Below are 16,206 nucleotides of genomic sequence, written 5' to 3'. Positions count from 1 at the left end.
CCAGTTTCCAGTGCTCTGAGGGTACCTTCCACACGCCCAAATGGTTATGCACCTTGAGCTGAGATGAAGACAAAGAGTTGCTTGGATGCCAAGTTCTTTAGAGCTTTCCTAACATCAAAGGCACTTGTTTTGCATTGCTGATCAAGAGTTGGCTAACACTTTCCATTGCTGGGCAAATAAGTTCCTCTTCAGCTCCAGCACAGGCTGTCACAACATAAGACTCAGACTTTGCTTGGGGAACCACTGTTAATGAGATAAAAGTGCATTGCTTTTGAAACAAAAAGGCACACTAAAACACATACAAAATGATGGCTGTCCTAAATGCTCTCAACACTCTCAGTTATCTATAGTCCCTTGGACTGTTATAAGTGTATACGGACAGCACCACAGTGATGTGGTACATAAACGGGGGTGGGGTGATCAGATCTAACCTCTGTGCAGACTAGCCATGCAGCCTAGGATAGAGCTTTTCAGTTTTCATCTGTAGGCATCTCACATTCTGCCAGAGAAAAATTGTGTGGCAGACAAGCTGAGCAGGACCAAGACAGACCCTTACAAATGTAAAGAAGACCAGGATTGATCTAGTTGTGGGGAAATCCTCAGATTTTTTTATTTTTTTTTTTGCCACCACTCACAGCAATCAGTTGTCAAAATTCTGCTACAGGACCCCATGCAAGAAAACAGATGCCCTTTCTTTTCCTTGGACATGAATCTTCTTTTCTGTATTTCTACCCTTCCCACTAATTTCTAGGTTCATTCTGAAGATTCAGAAATACACTTCAGAGACCATTGTGGTGAATCCCAGGAAATAGTGGTTTCTCCCTTCTACTGGAAATGGTCAAGGGCAACTACCACAAGCTTCCTCGCAGACTGGACCTACTCAAGGACAAAGGGTGTTTGATATATCCTGACCCCAAACAACTGCCAATCACTGTCTGGCTCTTTTAGGCACCTATTTTCTCGAGACATGCAGCAGATTTTAAAGGATACATTAGTAAATGGAAAAGATTTAGTAGTTGGTGCCAAGACAAAAAACAAGACCATTTTAAAGCTAGTGTTTCTCTAGACCAAGATTATTTGTGTGAGTTACTATCCTCTGGCATGTCTTACTCCTCCATCAAAGTACATCTGTCAGCCATATCAGCATGTTTACTCATGGATCCCTTTTTAAATGCAGTAGGAAGGATCATTAGGGTGGGAGGGTGGCCTAATGGTTAAGGTGTGTGCCTTACAAACACAAGGTGCAGGGTTTGAGTCTCACAAGGGATAATTGGCTAGGCTTAAAATGGCCTCGCAAGGGCAGTTAGCCTAGTACTAATCTATGATCCTATGATCCTCATATGAAAATGTATTTGAAAATAGCATTTTTACCAATCCTCCTAGAAAACATAAGGGTCCTCCTTGGGATTTTAATTTTTTATTCTTGGAAAAACTAACTCTTGCTCCATTTGAACCAGCTTATTGGGTGGAGCTGAGGTTCTTAAGATGGAAAACAGTGTCACTGATTGCTCTGACCTCTGCAAGAAGACTAGCTGAGTTGCAAGCTCTTATGGTTGGTCAACTTCAACTCAGGTTCCACAAAGACAGGATTTCCGTAAGAACTAATCCTTCATTTTTGCCTAACGTGGTATCCAAGTTTACTTTGAAGAAAGCTATCCACCCCCCATCTTCTTTCCAGAAACTAAAAATGAGAAAACAAGGTCATACCATACCTTGGATGTCCACAGAGAAGTCAGATATTATCTTGATACAACTAAATCATTTAGGAGCTCTGATCAGTTGTTTACGTCTTGTGACGGTAAGAAGGAAGGATATCCTGTGACAAATCAGCCTATTTCCAAATGGCTGCATCATGCTATTACTTTTTATTAGACCCCAACAACAAAGCAATTCTATACAGGGTAAAGACTCATTCTCCCAGGGCCTTAGCTTCATCTTTGGCTTTTTAGAGAGGGATGTATTCTAGATGTATTCTAGGAGCAGCAGATAGATCCACTGGGCCTATACCTTTACAAAGCACTACAAGCTAGTTTCTTTTTCCAGGTCTAGGCTCTTTTTCTAGGTCTCCAGGGCCTTGCTAGAAACATTTTCTAGGGGCTTCTGGACCTCCATTCTTCCTCCTCTCATTCATGATCTATGATAATATACCCATGTAGCTAAGGTTACTGCAGCAGTGATCAGTATGATGAACACAATACATAATTCTATTTTAATTTTCATAGCACTGTCCTTCTCAGGGCTCTTGCCTTCCTCTCTCAATTGGCATGAAAGCTCTGAAGGACCTGGCACCCAAAGCACTCTTTTTCTTCAGCTCACATCCAGCTGAGTAATAGTTTGGCCACATGGAAGGCACCGTTGAAGCTTTGGAAACTGGATGGCTGTCATATCCATAACAGGCTATAACTGATATAGCTAAGGTTATTGCAGCAGTGATTATTTCAGCATCTACTGTTACTGGACATTTACGTACACAACTGTACTTTACAGTATGATTTCATGATTTACATTTATCTGATGTCTTAACTCCTAGGTAGCTGATAAATACTGCGTATATGGCACAGCACTGCAAATGGATGGAATCAGTGAAGTGAAGTTTAGGAAAAGCTTTTGCAACTCCTAATGCATTCAACATATTTACCATGATAGGAAAGAATGTTGTAGCACTTAACATTACCAGACAGTTATGTAATACATAGGACAAAGATGGATTTCTTAATTGTTCAAGTTCTAGCTGTTAGTGAGAAATCTGTTGTGCAAAACAAGTCAGTGAGAAAGTAGAATAACAGCAGATACAGAACTATTTACAATAAGCAATCTTCAGTTATGCAGAACCTAAAAAGAAATAGCATCATTTACTTATTTTAACTGGCACTTGCAAAACAGCACAGCAGGGAGCAATTTAAACAGTAATGCCAACCCTTTGGAATGAAATAATTAAGTTGAGAAATTAAGTTACTTTCCCTACCTGCCTTGTTTGCATTTATATGCATCTTAGCTTGCAGGGATATTCATAGGGAGAGCTTTATTTATATAAAAAAAATACCTCCCCCAAGAAAAAAAAGAAAGGGAACAAGATCACCCCATTCCATTTTGTCCTGTTTTAGTACTATTTTCTCATTTTTCATTCATCAAGCTGCCATCCATGATAAGAGATTCTTGATTATATTTTATTTCAGAACAATGTCTGCATGCTATCATAGTTATGCTTTGTGGTATTGTTATGACTGTCTGTTGCAGCTGTACTCTTGTGAGTGCTGTCTTTTTTTATTTCTGGTATGACTTCTCATGGGGTTATATACCTGTGTAGGCTGGAGAACAATCTTTTAGGAAACTACCGACCGCTTCCCTTTATCTGTGGTTGTGCACCATCAGTTTTAGCATGTATAAGAAGCAGATTTTGTTGGGAGGCAAAGTGTCCAAATTGGGGAAGCAAATCTTATAGAGACAAGGAAAGTTTTTCATTACGTGTGGCTTGACAATTTTCAGAACATTTGCTTCCTCCTCCAAAAGTGTAAGATGGTATGCATATTTGACATCTGATTCCCACTTACTCAATACTATGTGATTTTTTTTGGCCCAAAGAGATCCTGAGACTATCAGCATACAGCCTGCTCTATGTTCCCTGTCTGTCCTTGACCTGTGGTATCTAAAAAATTACTGCATTGCTTTTGTTATAGTGAAACATGTGATTGCTCGACACTGCTGTGCAAGGTTTTGAAGAGTTTATCCACTCTGTAATGTTTTTTTCTCCTCCTAATATTATGGGACACTGAAGTATTTCTCTCTCGCCATATAATTATATATATATATATATATATATATATCTATATATATATATATATATATATATATAAGCTTGGGGATGTGAGGGGCTTGCCTTCAAGGCAGTTGTGCAAGGAGGCTTTTTCTTGGAAAAACACTTATTTTGAGCTGCCCTGGGGGCTACTTAAGCAGAGACCACTCACATAAACTAGGCATGAAGGGAAGATGAGAATGTCTGTGGATTTTTTCTGCCTTTAGCATTCAGTGTAATTTAATTGCATACACTTTACCCCTTCTCCTGTTGGCTGTGAAATATACTGCATTGCTTGCAATGTCAGGCCAACCATAAGTGAACACATCATAACAGTTATGTGATCCCAGCTACAGCCCTGCACTCTACCTAGAAGATTCAGTACCCCATATTCCTAAATGCAAGTGTTGCACTAGTGGGCCTTTCCCGAGGTAGAGCTCTTACAGAAGAAGCCCACTAGCTCATCCTCAGAGTGGGGTGATTGGATTTGATTTGATATCATGGTATCAGGTACTCAGTCTAGCTTTAATGATACTTGGAACTAATATGCCTGTACTCACATTATGTCTATTATTTCTATGTTATATGTGCAAACTAAACTGAATTTTATTCTCTTTTTTAGCTGGGGAGTATGGAAAAGCTTTGCAGTGTGCCAAGGCATATTTACTTTTCCATCCTGAGGATGAAGACATCGTGGGTGACATTGAACATTATGACAGTCTTTTGCCAGACATGATAAACCCAAAGGACATTGAACCTAGAAAGGTAAGTTCAGTCTTTACCATGAGTATAAAGGAATGGGGACTCATTTATGACACAAAAAGCTTCAGATGTCCAACATGGTATAGGTTCTTTATAACAGATAAATTAAACACGTCAAACCAAAATAAATAAGTAATGACTTAAGATAGATTGGCAAATAAAATAGTGTCAACAGCACTGTTAACCTGTAGATTCAATGTTTTGCACTGTATTAACCTTTTCCATGAGGACCAATGCAGCAGGTTTTACCTTCAAGTATTTCTTAAATGTTCATCTGCTTAACATGCTATTAATTTCTTGTATTATTCTTTTTCTGTAAGCTTAGGCTAGAGGTAGAAGCACAATAGCCACTGGAAACGAACTTCTGCTTGCAAATCAGTAATAAAACAAAAAATGTAGGATTCATGTTGTCTGACCAGTAAATAATTCCATGAGAACTGATTCACTGAATCTAAATCACTGTATACCATTTTCAGGGATTAATAAAACTGTATTTTGCAGGGACCAAATCTCCCTGCACCTTCATGTAGGATAGATGCCCTCATACCAACCTCAGTGTATATATACTAACTACACAGTTGTACATCTGCTGGGAAAAGGGCAATATCTAGGATCAATGAAAACAAATGTCTTTAATAGTAACTCAATGTATTAGAACTTGCAGAATTGTCAAAAAGAAATCATTGTCAAGTTCCCTATCGATATTACTTATTTCTTGTGCATTATTATTACTGGTCTCCTTACATTTGACTTCAGTTTACTTTATTAAATGTCTTTTGAGCAGATACTGAAAGAATTACCAAATACCGTTAACATTTTTGCAAAACTGATATATCTAAGCCCTGATAGAATGAAGTCTAGTTTTATACACATATATGCATATATATATATATATATATATATATATATATATATAGGTTTACTATTAAAATACCGTCGCTCACAATTCCGTAGTTGAGAATGTCGAAAGACACCTTTTCGAATTATCAGTTGCTTGATCTGTTGAATGTCCAAAGTTGAAAATGCCAAAAGAACAGCCTATTTGCAAATTTAAATGACACAGATATGTATTCCCAATTAACATGCGTCCAAAACATGCGTACTGTGTCTTCACACTCATAACAGCAATAAATAAGGTGGTGTATAAGTTATACAGTCTGCATTAGTCAATGTATATACATTACCATGAAATATTATTCCTGTGGAATACTGAAAGCAGTTAAAAGAGTAGGTATAACACAAGGGATTGCTGTACCATGATAATAGTGTATTAATGTTCATTTTACTGCTCCAATGCCGTATGTTATTACACATAATGGTTGCTGTCAGAAGTAGCAGAATAGTATAGAAATGTATACTGTAGTGTATAGTAGTGATGTTGGAAGTTGGACTATTACTACTTTTCACTGTGTAATATTTATGTAATGTTTCTGAAACCACACTAGGTGTTAAATTGATAGTGGATTGTGATACATGTTAGTTTTGGATGTCATGGGACTATTATTTACTTTCAAAATCACGTCACAGATCGGATATGGGGTAATTGCCATAAAATGTTGAATTCGACATTTTCGACAATTACTGTGGATTTTTGACATTTCAGCCTTTCATAAACATACAAATTCAGCCTTGCTGTTTGATTTTTAATTACAAAATAATTTTCATTTTCGAATTTATAATAGTAAACCATCAGGATAGCTTTCCTAAAACATATGTGTTCAGCAGATCTACTTTTTTGAAATGATAAACAAAAGCTCCTACACCAAAGCAATAGCCTTCTTGTTTGCTCTACTACCTTTCTCCATTGATATATTGGACTTTCTTACTCTCTACATTGCACTTCTAGAATCTCTGCTTCTTGTCTTGTAAAATATCTTCCAGTTATTATTTTTATCTCACCAAATCCTTGAAACTTTATCTTGTTTAACTGCAACCCATCTCTTTTTAATACCTTTTCTATACTTTACAATTTCATTTATCATTTCCTTATTCTTTTGCTGTAGGGAACAAATCATCAACATATAACATATATAATGGTATTACCAGCCCTTTTTCCATATCCCATCTTGCTTCTTATATTTCACACATACATTTCTGTGTTATTGCATTCATAACTAATACAAACAAATACAATATGCATTAGGCAACCTTGCCTTTACCCTCTCCTAAAGTATCTCTTATCCTATCGACCCATTTGCCTTGACCCTCACCATGATTTTTCCAAAGCATTTCATTATTATATGAACTGTTCCATGTCTTATCCCATAATCCTATAATTTTTTTTATCATGGCTTCATGACTGACCCTATCAAAATCTTTTGCTACAGCATGTTAAAAATCTAACTTCATTTTCTTTCGTTATCATCTTGATAATTTATTTCGCTATTATTAACATTTGTTTCACTTGGTTTCATTTTATTCCACAAATGCTGTCCCTTACAGTCACGTCCACAACCTTTTGTAGTGTTTCGTGTAATGTTTTCACACTTATTTTCTAATATGAATTACCTAACTTCAATAGTCTCCGATGTTTTATATCTTTTATTTCATCCTTCTTTCATATAGATTTTTTAATCCACTGCATATTTTTCTTCTGTTCTACCTTTCTTTGACCATTCATTCAATATCTTTATAAATATTCTTGTTCATATTTTTTCATATCCTTGTAATAACTGTACAATAATCCATCCAATGCTGGTTCTGAATCTTCTTTTCCGTCTTTTATTACTTTTCTAGTTATTCCAGTCTGTTCTTCTAGAATTTATTTTCAGTTATTCTTCTAACTTTCTTTTCTCCTTGTTCTTTTTCATACATGCTATGTACAAATTTTCCACTCCTTCCATAATCTTATTCTGTTTACTTTTTACTTCACCTTTTTCATCCCATATTACCTACATTTTGTCTTCTCCTTTTTAACTTTGTTCTCTAAATAAAGGGAAAACTCCATTTTCTTTATTTTTGAAAAAGAATCTTTGTCTACAAAGTATTTTCATTTTTCTCTTTATTCCTCATATACATCACACTTTATGTTGCCTTTATTTTATCACTGCCTTGCTCTATTTCTTTTTCTTATCTCTATGTTATGTATTTATAATCAATTTTATTTTTTCATCCTTCCTTCCATTTCTATATAGCCTTTTGACACTTTTGCTTATATACCGTCCTACAGTATGCCCAAGTCTTATAAAAAAATGTATTTATTTTATTTATTTTGCATTTGTTAACCAGGAAGTTCCAACTGGACCAGGTCCATTTACAGCGGTGGCCCTGGGAGAAAAGCTCCAGGTTTAGTTTAACAAAAGAAGCAACATAGTAAGGAATGAGAAATAAAAAAAAATAAATAACAGAAAAGATAACAATAAAAAGAAAACAATAAAAACAGAATAATAATAACAATTTATACAGGGCTGTGCAATCATCACTAAAAAAGGTCTTATTGTCATATGATCTTGCAGCAGTCTTTTTCTTTCTTTTCTTATTTCTTCATTCTTGGTGAAATCTGCAGTTATCTATTAATTCCTTTCCTGTACTTTATCATTTCTATATCTTCTCTTAATTTAGCCCATGTAGTTCTGGGATCCACATATTCAGTTACTTCTATACCTCACATTACTTATTTTATGTCTTTTGAGTATACTATGTAATCAATTTTGGTCTTAAATATTCCCTTTACATTTGTCTATCATCTTTCCTGTGCTGTTTTTAAATCTTCATACATTAACATCTTGTGTTTTTTTTTCCTGTTTCCTTTCCTATATAGCAAATAAAAATCCTCTGCTATCACTATGGACATATTCACAAGTAAATACTAATCTCTTCAAACAGTTTTCCTCAATGTTATATCAATATGTGAATAAGTTACCATTAACTTTATACACTTTTCTTCATCCTCATCCATCCATCCACCCACAACCCTTTTTTCCCATTTTTGCACATCGGGTCGGGTGTCACTTCACCAGTGACAATCATCTAGATCCAAGGTTTACACCACAGGGTGGCTATCACATTATATTTCTCTTCCTGTTTTTATTACAATATATATTTATTTAAATTTCTATTCTGAACATGTCTCATGGCCTACTGACCAAGCAATATTGTTTCAGTTCTCTTCCTTTTTTCCTCTTTATTGAACTTGGCAACTGTGACGTCTGGCTATATCCCACTGGACTGCCAACAATTAATATGATGTCCCTTACTATCCTAGGTCAGTAACTATGGAACTTCAATCTTCACTACTGACTCCAGTGTGAGACTGTCACTTAAACAGGAGTAATATTTCACAATGTTCCCCTAAGAGCACAACAGGAATATGCTCTATTTTCCTGGGACTGGACTATATACCTCTGTCCACCCCAAATGTATTTTCTAATTATACACTTCAGAGCAATGCATCCCAGTTTAAGATCTCTGATACACTAACACTCAAAATAAATGTAAATCTCACACATCCAAACACTTGTGGGAAAACCTGACACATATTTCCAGCCAGAGGCGGCTCGTGTTATAGGACTGCAGCCCCCCCACCTGTACAATAAAATTGAAAAAATAAAAAAAATTTCACTGACTCCACGCATGCGTGCATGGTTCCTGAGAACTCCAAGCATGCATGCATGCTCATTCCAGAGCTCCAGACTGCTCTGTTAGGCAGTCCAGAAATTCCACCCTTCCAGCCCAGAGGTCTGTGCGGTGATAACCGCACAGACCGAAAGATCACCGGACTGCATCGCCTGCAGGGTGGAGGCTCCAGCCTACTACTCTCATGGGAGACTGTTTTGTGGAGGGAGACCTATGCACGGGCCAGAGGATTCATGGATTGGCGGCTGTTTTGTGGACTTAGCTGCAGAGGATTCGCGTTTTGTGGAGGACAGGTTGTGTGTGCATGGTGTGTGTAAAATGCCCCAGTTGCTACATGGTGGTGGGTAGAGAATAAGGCTTAAACCCTGTACCTTGAGCCCAGGTGGCAGGAGCCTGAATTCCCTACCCACCACCATTTGTAAAAACTATTCCTCATAAAATCTGTGGTTTCTGTATTTGTGTCCTTGCAAAGCTGACAGTGCATTGGTGCAGTGGTAGCATTGTTGCCTGACAGCTACAGGTTCTGTGGTTTGATTTTTGGCTAGGGTGCCTTACCTTTTCTGTGGACTCTGTATGTCCTCCCTGTGTTTGTTTCCTCTAGTGTCCTCCCATTTTACAAAGACATGTGTCTGTCTGGAGTGTTTCTCCCTGGGCCTCTGCTAAAAATTAGCTTTTGTTCCAAGTCAGACTTTCCTGGTTAACAAATGTTAAAAATGACACACATTTGAATATCAGACTTCAGATTCTTCAGAAAGTGCATGGTAATGCAAAAGCTTTTATTCTAGCAATTTTCTAAGTGTATAAGATGGATATTTGAAATTTGTCCCTATTTTTGGTATTGTATTCCCCCATTATTGTCTTCATCCAGATTTTTTGTGCTAAGGTTGAGAGCTATGGTAAGAACTGAATTCCCTGGATATGTTTGGGGGCTATATTCCCCCATTACTGGCTTTGTCCGGGTGTTTTTTGCTAAGAGATTGAGAGCTATGGTGAGAACTGAATTCACTGAATGTTTGGGGGCTGTATTCACCCATTATTGGCTTTGTTCAGGTGTTTTGTGCTAAGAGGTTGACAGCTGTGCTATGGTGAGAACCGAATTCACTAAATGGTAGCCATTTAAGTTTCCATCTTCCTCTTTCACAGAACAGCTGATTTGGCATAGTGGTATGTTGCTCTGACTGTTTTGCACAGGGTCCTGGGTTTAAGGCTTGGCAGTGAAATGTATGGTGGTAACACAGCATTTTATTCTAGCAACTTTGCAACATTATACAAGCAATATTTAAAATGTGTCCCTGGTTTTTGGGCTTTTGCCCCCCCCCCCCGCCCACAGTAAACTTTGGCTTTTTCCAGATTTCTTTGTGCTGCAAAGTTCAGAGATACAGCTGAGTGAGTAGATTTTACAAGGAGCTGAGAGCTGCAGGGGACCAAAAGTTTAGTGCTGCTTATGCCAAGTCAGCATGCCTTGTTAATAGCACAACAGGTAGTATACTTGCTTTTGATGCAGAAACCTGTGGGTTCTACTCCCACAGTAGATAGATGCATTGCTGATACTGTACTTTGCAAAGGGGGTGGATGCTGTACTCCTTTTTGGCAAAGATACCTAGTAACTATGAACCTGTTATTGGTTTGCCATCCATTCCCTATTGCAATATTGCTAGCTTATCATTCTTTTAGTGTAAGATAGGCAATTTATTCCTCAAGGGTAACGGGCACTTTATTTGTAGATAAAACAATGAAATACAAAGTTGTTTGCTAGCAGCAGCCTCTTCATTAGTTACAGATCTCTTTAATGTGGAATTATTTAGATGACTTTTATTTCAGAGATTGTGCATATGTACTGATACTGGTGGACTGTAGAAGTTTGAGTAGACTTTTATGATGGAAATGTTCTGAATTGGGCAGTTTTGTCATTACTGGTGCATGCATTTTGTTTCATTGTTTACTGGAAAATTTTCAAAACAAATTTAAAACACCCTCTAAAACGGTACTGCATTGTACAAGGAATATAATTTAATACAATCAGGAAGGTGAATGAAAGAGCATGTGTATGTTTTGTGTGCAAGGGGCCTGTGATTTGTAAACAGCCCAAACCCAAAGTTAATCTGCCACTGGCAAAATATATTTTCTTTGAATGTGGGTTTCAATGCTGTTTCAGTGAATGTGAGTTTTCAAGGGCAGAGAAGTTTTAATGCTAAGCCTGTTTTCATTGTGAGACTGCATTGCTTTGTTTAGCAGATATGATATCTATTAGTGTTTGCGCTATACAGTGCAAAATAAAACTTTCAGATGAAGTCCAAATCATCGCAGAAGTAAAGCAGTATGCACATTAGTGTTTATGATTTTTGTTTTTCGTCTTTTCCCGATTAGTTTTTATGGTAAATGGGGTGAAATAGCCAAGTAATGGTTCATTGGAATGGCTGTAGGGGGGAAGCTCCATTTGACCATGATTTTGTGAGGGAGGGAAGGGCAGCAAACTCAGACAGCCCCGGCTGAACTATACCTCTCAACTGTCCAGATTTTTGCAGAATGAAGAGATTTTTGCTTCTTATTTTTGGTTTGTTCCTCATAAAATTTGTGGTTTTCTGTCAAATCATTTAGGAATGAAGTCATTAAATAATGACAGACACTGAGTTTCAGACTTCATAACCTTCAGAAAAATGCATGCTAAAGCAAGACCTGTTATTCTATCAACTGTCTCAGTTTATACAAGAGCAATTTTTAGTACTGTTTATATGTTCCCCCAATATATTTGGCCTTGTCCAGATTTCCTGCATTAACAGGTTGAGAGGTACGTGCAAATAAATGGCTTTATAGAATTAGGCATATCCAAACCTCTCAACTGTACCCGATTTTGGCTCAAAATGTTGCTCTTCCTCTAATAATCTCTCCACAAAATGGCAATTTTGGAAGAAAGCATGGAGGGTTTACAATTAATAAATAACTAATAATCAGTTATACATTGCTTTTATTTCAGAAATGCATGTAGATTCTTTTATTTTGTCAGCTGCTGTTAGCAGTACTAATATTAAAAAGTGTCCCTTCTTTGCAGGTTCCCAGCTGTATTGTGCGGCTATTTTATATTATATTTTTGAATCACATCTTTGGTCCATTTTTCATAAAATTGTGTTTTTTTGGCAAATTAGTAGCAAATCATTAAAGACTGAAGTTAGAAAATAATGACAGACATTTCAGTTTCAGATTTCATATCCTTCAGAAAATTCATATTAATGCAAGACCTACTATTCTATTATCTTTCTAAGTTTATAAGAGCAATATTTAAAAATTGTCCTTATTTTTGGGCCTTTGTCCCACTTCTATGTATGGCTTTGTCCAGATTTCTTGCTCTGAGGTTGAGAGGTATGACAAATGTGTCAGGGCCATCGCAGTCAGCCAGAGACATTTCAAATTGTGACATACTTGTTGCACCCCACTCCCCAATGTAGTGACTCTGGATGTGTCCAAGCAAGCCAAGGAACAGTTATGCAGTGTAAATGTGCAGACTATCCCCCCATCCAAGGTAGACACAAGTACTACAATGGCTTTTCATCTGTTCTTGATTTTGCAGAATGTTCTGGTTTCTGTCATATTTTTATACTGTTGATTTATGCTTATTATTCAGAAAGTGCCTGTTGCTCTGTGTTTAAGTAGCAATGCTTTAATGACCATCTGGTAAGCTTGTCTGAGATTGTAAGATGCAAGTAAGTTTTAATAAGCATACTGTTAACGAATTGCAAGCATTGAAAGCCTTTTTGTTGTTGCCATGCAGAGAATACTTACATAACTAGATAACATATAAGCCTTGGGTATTGAAATGCATATGACAGTATTTGTAATAAAGGACAGGATTACATTATTTTAAGAGCTCATTACAGGCTTTAACTGCAAACTAAACAGAATGTCAATCTATCATGTGTGGTCCATATCCTGTGCAGCAATCCTTTAAGCAATGTATGTTGAGCTTGTTTCCTGTTTTCTTTTCATTTTTTACTTTGATCATGTTTTCCCCATGAAACAAGTAGATAGTTGTTGTCAGGCAGCAAGTCTTTTTTGGATAAGAAACATGTTTACAAGTGGGGGTATCACAGAGATTGCTACTTTCAGCATGTTACTTGGTACTTTAATAAAGCTGAATATAAATTATAATCAGAACTGGAGTGCAAGGAGAAGTGGTTTGAGTTGAGGGCTGCTTGTTTTTCTTATACTTGATTTTGACTAGCATTTCAGTAATGTATTTAAAAAGTAATTTATTTTTTCATGCCTCACAACATTTTTGTTTCCATCTAGATATTAAGTAAGCTGCCATGCAGCCAATGGATTGAAATATTTTTTTTCTTCTACACTTTCCTTTTTTCTTGATTGGACTCTCATAATGATGGTTTGGCACCCAGGGCAGCATATTTAATTAAAGTTACAGTGTTTGTGGTTTTGATCATAGCTCCTCCCCTTTCTAGTTCACCACACCCATTCCCATTGACCCCACCCATTCAGCTGTCTCCTGCAGCCCTCCTTTGATTTGAAGTCACCAGCCACCACTGTTTCCAGCTGTGTCCTTTCCCCAAAATAATACAGTAATGTTGCCGGCAATCAGATTGTCTTCATGCACTGATAAAGGGGTGTCCAATTATGAAAATTAAATATAAAAATAAATGATAGCTATGACCAGAAGTGGCCAGGCCTTCAAGGTGACCTAGAGAGTATGAAACAGGTATATGCACTCTCTAATCTCTAAAGAACACACCGAGTTCCAGCCTTGCTTGGACGCATCCAGAGTCGCTACATGGGGGAGTGGGGTGCAACAAGTATGTCACAATTTGAAATGTCTCTAGCTGACTGTGATGGCCCTGACACATTTGTCATACCTCTCAATGAAAAACATTTAGTAATAAGTAAAATGGTTGCAAGAATGTAAATCAATAGCTTTCAATAAACACCAGAATTCAATCACCAGAAATGTAAAATTAAACTGTAGGATAGAAGTCCGCTATTCTAGAAAATGCTATCTGAATAACTAAGCTTTCCTAATCTAACTAGAAAATACTGTCCCTGATCAAATCTACCATATAACAGCAAGGCAAAGCTGGCTTACAGTTTTTTTTTTGTTTTTTTTTTGTGAGCTCTCTTCCATGGGTGTCCACTGACTGCAACTCTTCACTAACAGCTGCTCTTCACTTGACTAACTGCCCAGTACTTGACTAACTGCACATCTTAACAGTCTCAACTTCTTATTTTAAAATATAACAGTCAGCTGTTTAAAAAAGTTTTTTTTTCCTGTCAATCAGCTGTTCAAATAATCACCTAACAGTCAACAACATTCTAATGACATCACCTACTGTTCGGCTGATTCTCTATAGTACTTTAGAATCTCCCTCTCAAACATGCTTGGTTAGAAATGTATCAAAACACTGACATATTCTTTAAACATTCTGCTTAAACAGGGAAATACTCAGCATTTAAAAAACTTATTTACATTTTCACAATTAGATATGCTGACATACAATACAAGTTAATCTGAGATTATATACACATCTCCTGCCAGACATGCTAACACAGATGACAGTGTTTTCATTTTCTTCACAGCATCCAAGCATAAGACAACATGCTTATAATATAATTTTAAAGCTATTACTATTTAATCATAAAATCACCTGCTGCTCAATCCTAATAAAACCAAATTACCAGTTTTTACTCCAAATTCTCATGCATCAAAACACTGGCCGATTCTTTAAACATTCTGTTTAAACAGGGAAATACTCAGCATTTAATTTCACAATTAGATATGCTGACATACAATACAAGTTAATCTGAGAATATACACACATCTCCTGCCAGACATGCTAACACATATGACAGTGTTTTCATTTTCTTCACAGCATCCAAGCATAATACATCATTCTTATTTTTGCACCATTCCACCACCAACATGTTTATAATATAATTTTAAAGCTATTATTATTTAATCATAAAATCACCTGCTGCTCAATCCTAATAAAGACAAATTACTAGTTTTTACTCCAAATTCTCAATCTCTAGTAGACAAAACCCAACTCTCCATACTCTCCCATACCAAACTACTAGGTGTCATAATTGATGAACACCTCAAATTCGATCTTCATGTTCATCACAACATCTAAAAAAAACCTACAAAAATGGTTATACAGACAAAAGCAATTCCTTATCCCTACTACAAAAAAAGCCTTAGCCATCACCTATCTACTATCCTCTCTAACCTACTGTGCTCCACTATTTACAAACCTGGCCTCCAATCTAGACTACAAACCATCTACAACAAAATTGCTCAATTTGCAACAAATACCTCCTATTCTACAATACATTATATAGCATTATGGTCTCTAAACTGGTTAGAACTACCACAACATCTTTCCTACATTCAGTTAATGGTAACACACAAAACTGTATACAGACCTTCATTATGTTCTGCCCTTGCCTCTATTTTCACTAACTACATACCCAATAGACCCCTTAGATCTAAAAATCAACATCTGCTACAAGTTCATATCCCAAAATGCACAACTGTCCCAACTTCTATACTCCCACATATGACAAAAAAATGGAACTCTCTTCCTATAACTCTCAGATCAAATAAAAACTTCACCACCTTTAAATCCTTCTCATACAACTACTTATCCTCCATTTGGACCTGTAACTGTTCCATATCCTCCTTTCTCTCCCCTCTCAAACTGCACTCAGCCTCTACTTTCAAACCACACTCACTCTCTTTCCTATTATCTCTCTTAGATACAATGAAAAGTATTCATGGCAACTGCCTAATTTGCTTGTTGATACGTTATATGTTATTCTGTTGAAAATGCTTTAACATGTACAATTGTTTTCTTTGACTGTACATATTTTGCCTTTGTTGTTATGGTATATGTTATTTTACTTATGATATCTCTGCTTGTTAATTTATGTTTTTCTTTAACTTTGCTGGTATGTATACTGATATATTTTATTCAACTGTTCTAGTTTATAACAAGTTCTTGGAGCTTTTCTCCCCAGGCCTCCACTGAATATGGGCTTTCCTGGTCCAGTGGACTTTCCCAGTAATCAAATGCCAA

General features: G+C 36.7%; 1 protein-coding gene across 1 annotated transcript in view; it reads left to right on the top strand.

Moving 5' to 3' along the window:
* P3H2 (prolyl 3-hydroxylase 2) overlaps nt 1–16,206 on the top strand; it is a 1,547,814-nt gene that overhangs the window by 937,424 nt on the left and 594,184 nt on the right. Inside the window, exon 5 of the mRNA XM_044070221.1 lies at nt 4,416–4,558. Within this exon, the coding sequence (XP_043926156.1) occupies nt 4,416–4,558 (143 nt within the window). The remainder of the gene's footprint in view (nt 1–4,415; nt 4,559–16,206) is intronic.

The sequence above is a fragment of the Protopterus annectens genome, chromosome 4.part1, assembly GCF_019279795.1.
Source record: "Protopterus annectens isolate FY-2018-M chromosome 4.part1, PAN1.0, whole genome shotgun sequence".
Taxonomy (NCBI): domain Eukaryota; kingdom Metazoa; phylum Chordata; order Ceratodontiformes; family Protopteridae; genus Protopterus; species Protopterus annectens.
Note: the sequence above shows the minus strand (reverse complement) of the source record. Positions and strands in the feature narration are given on the sequence as shown.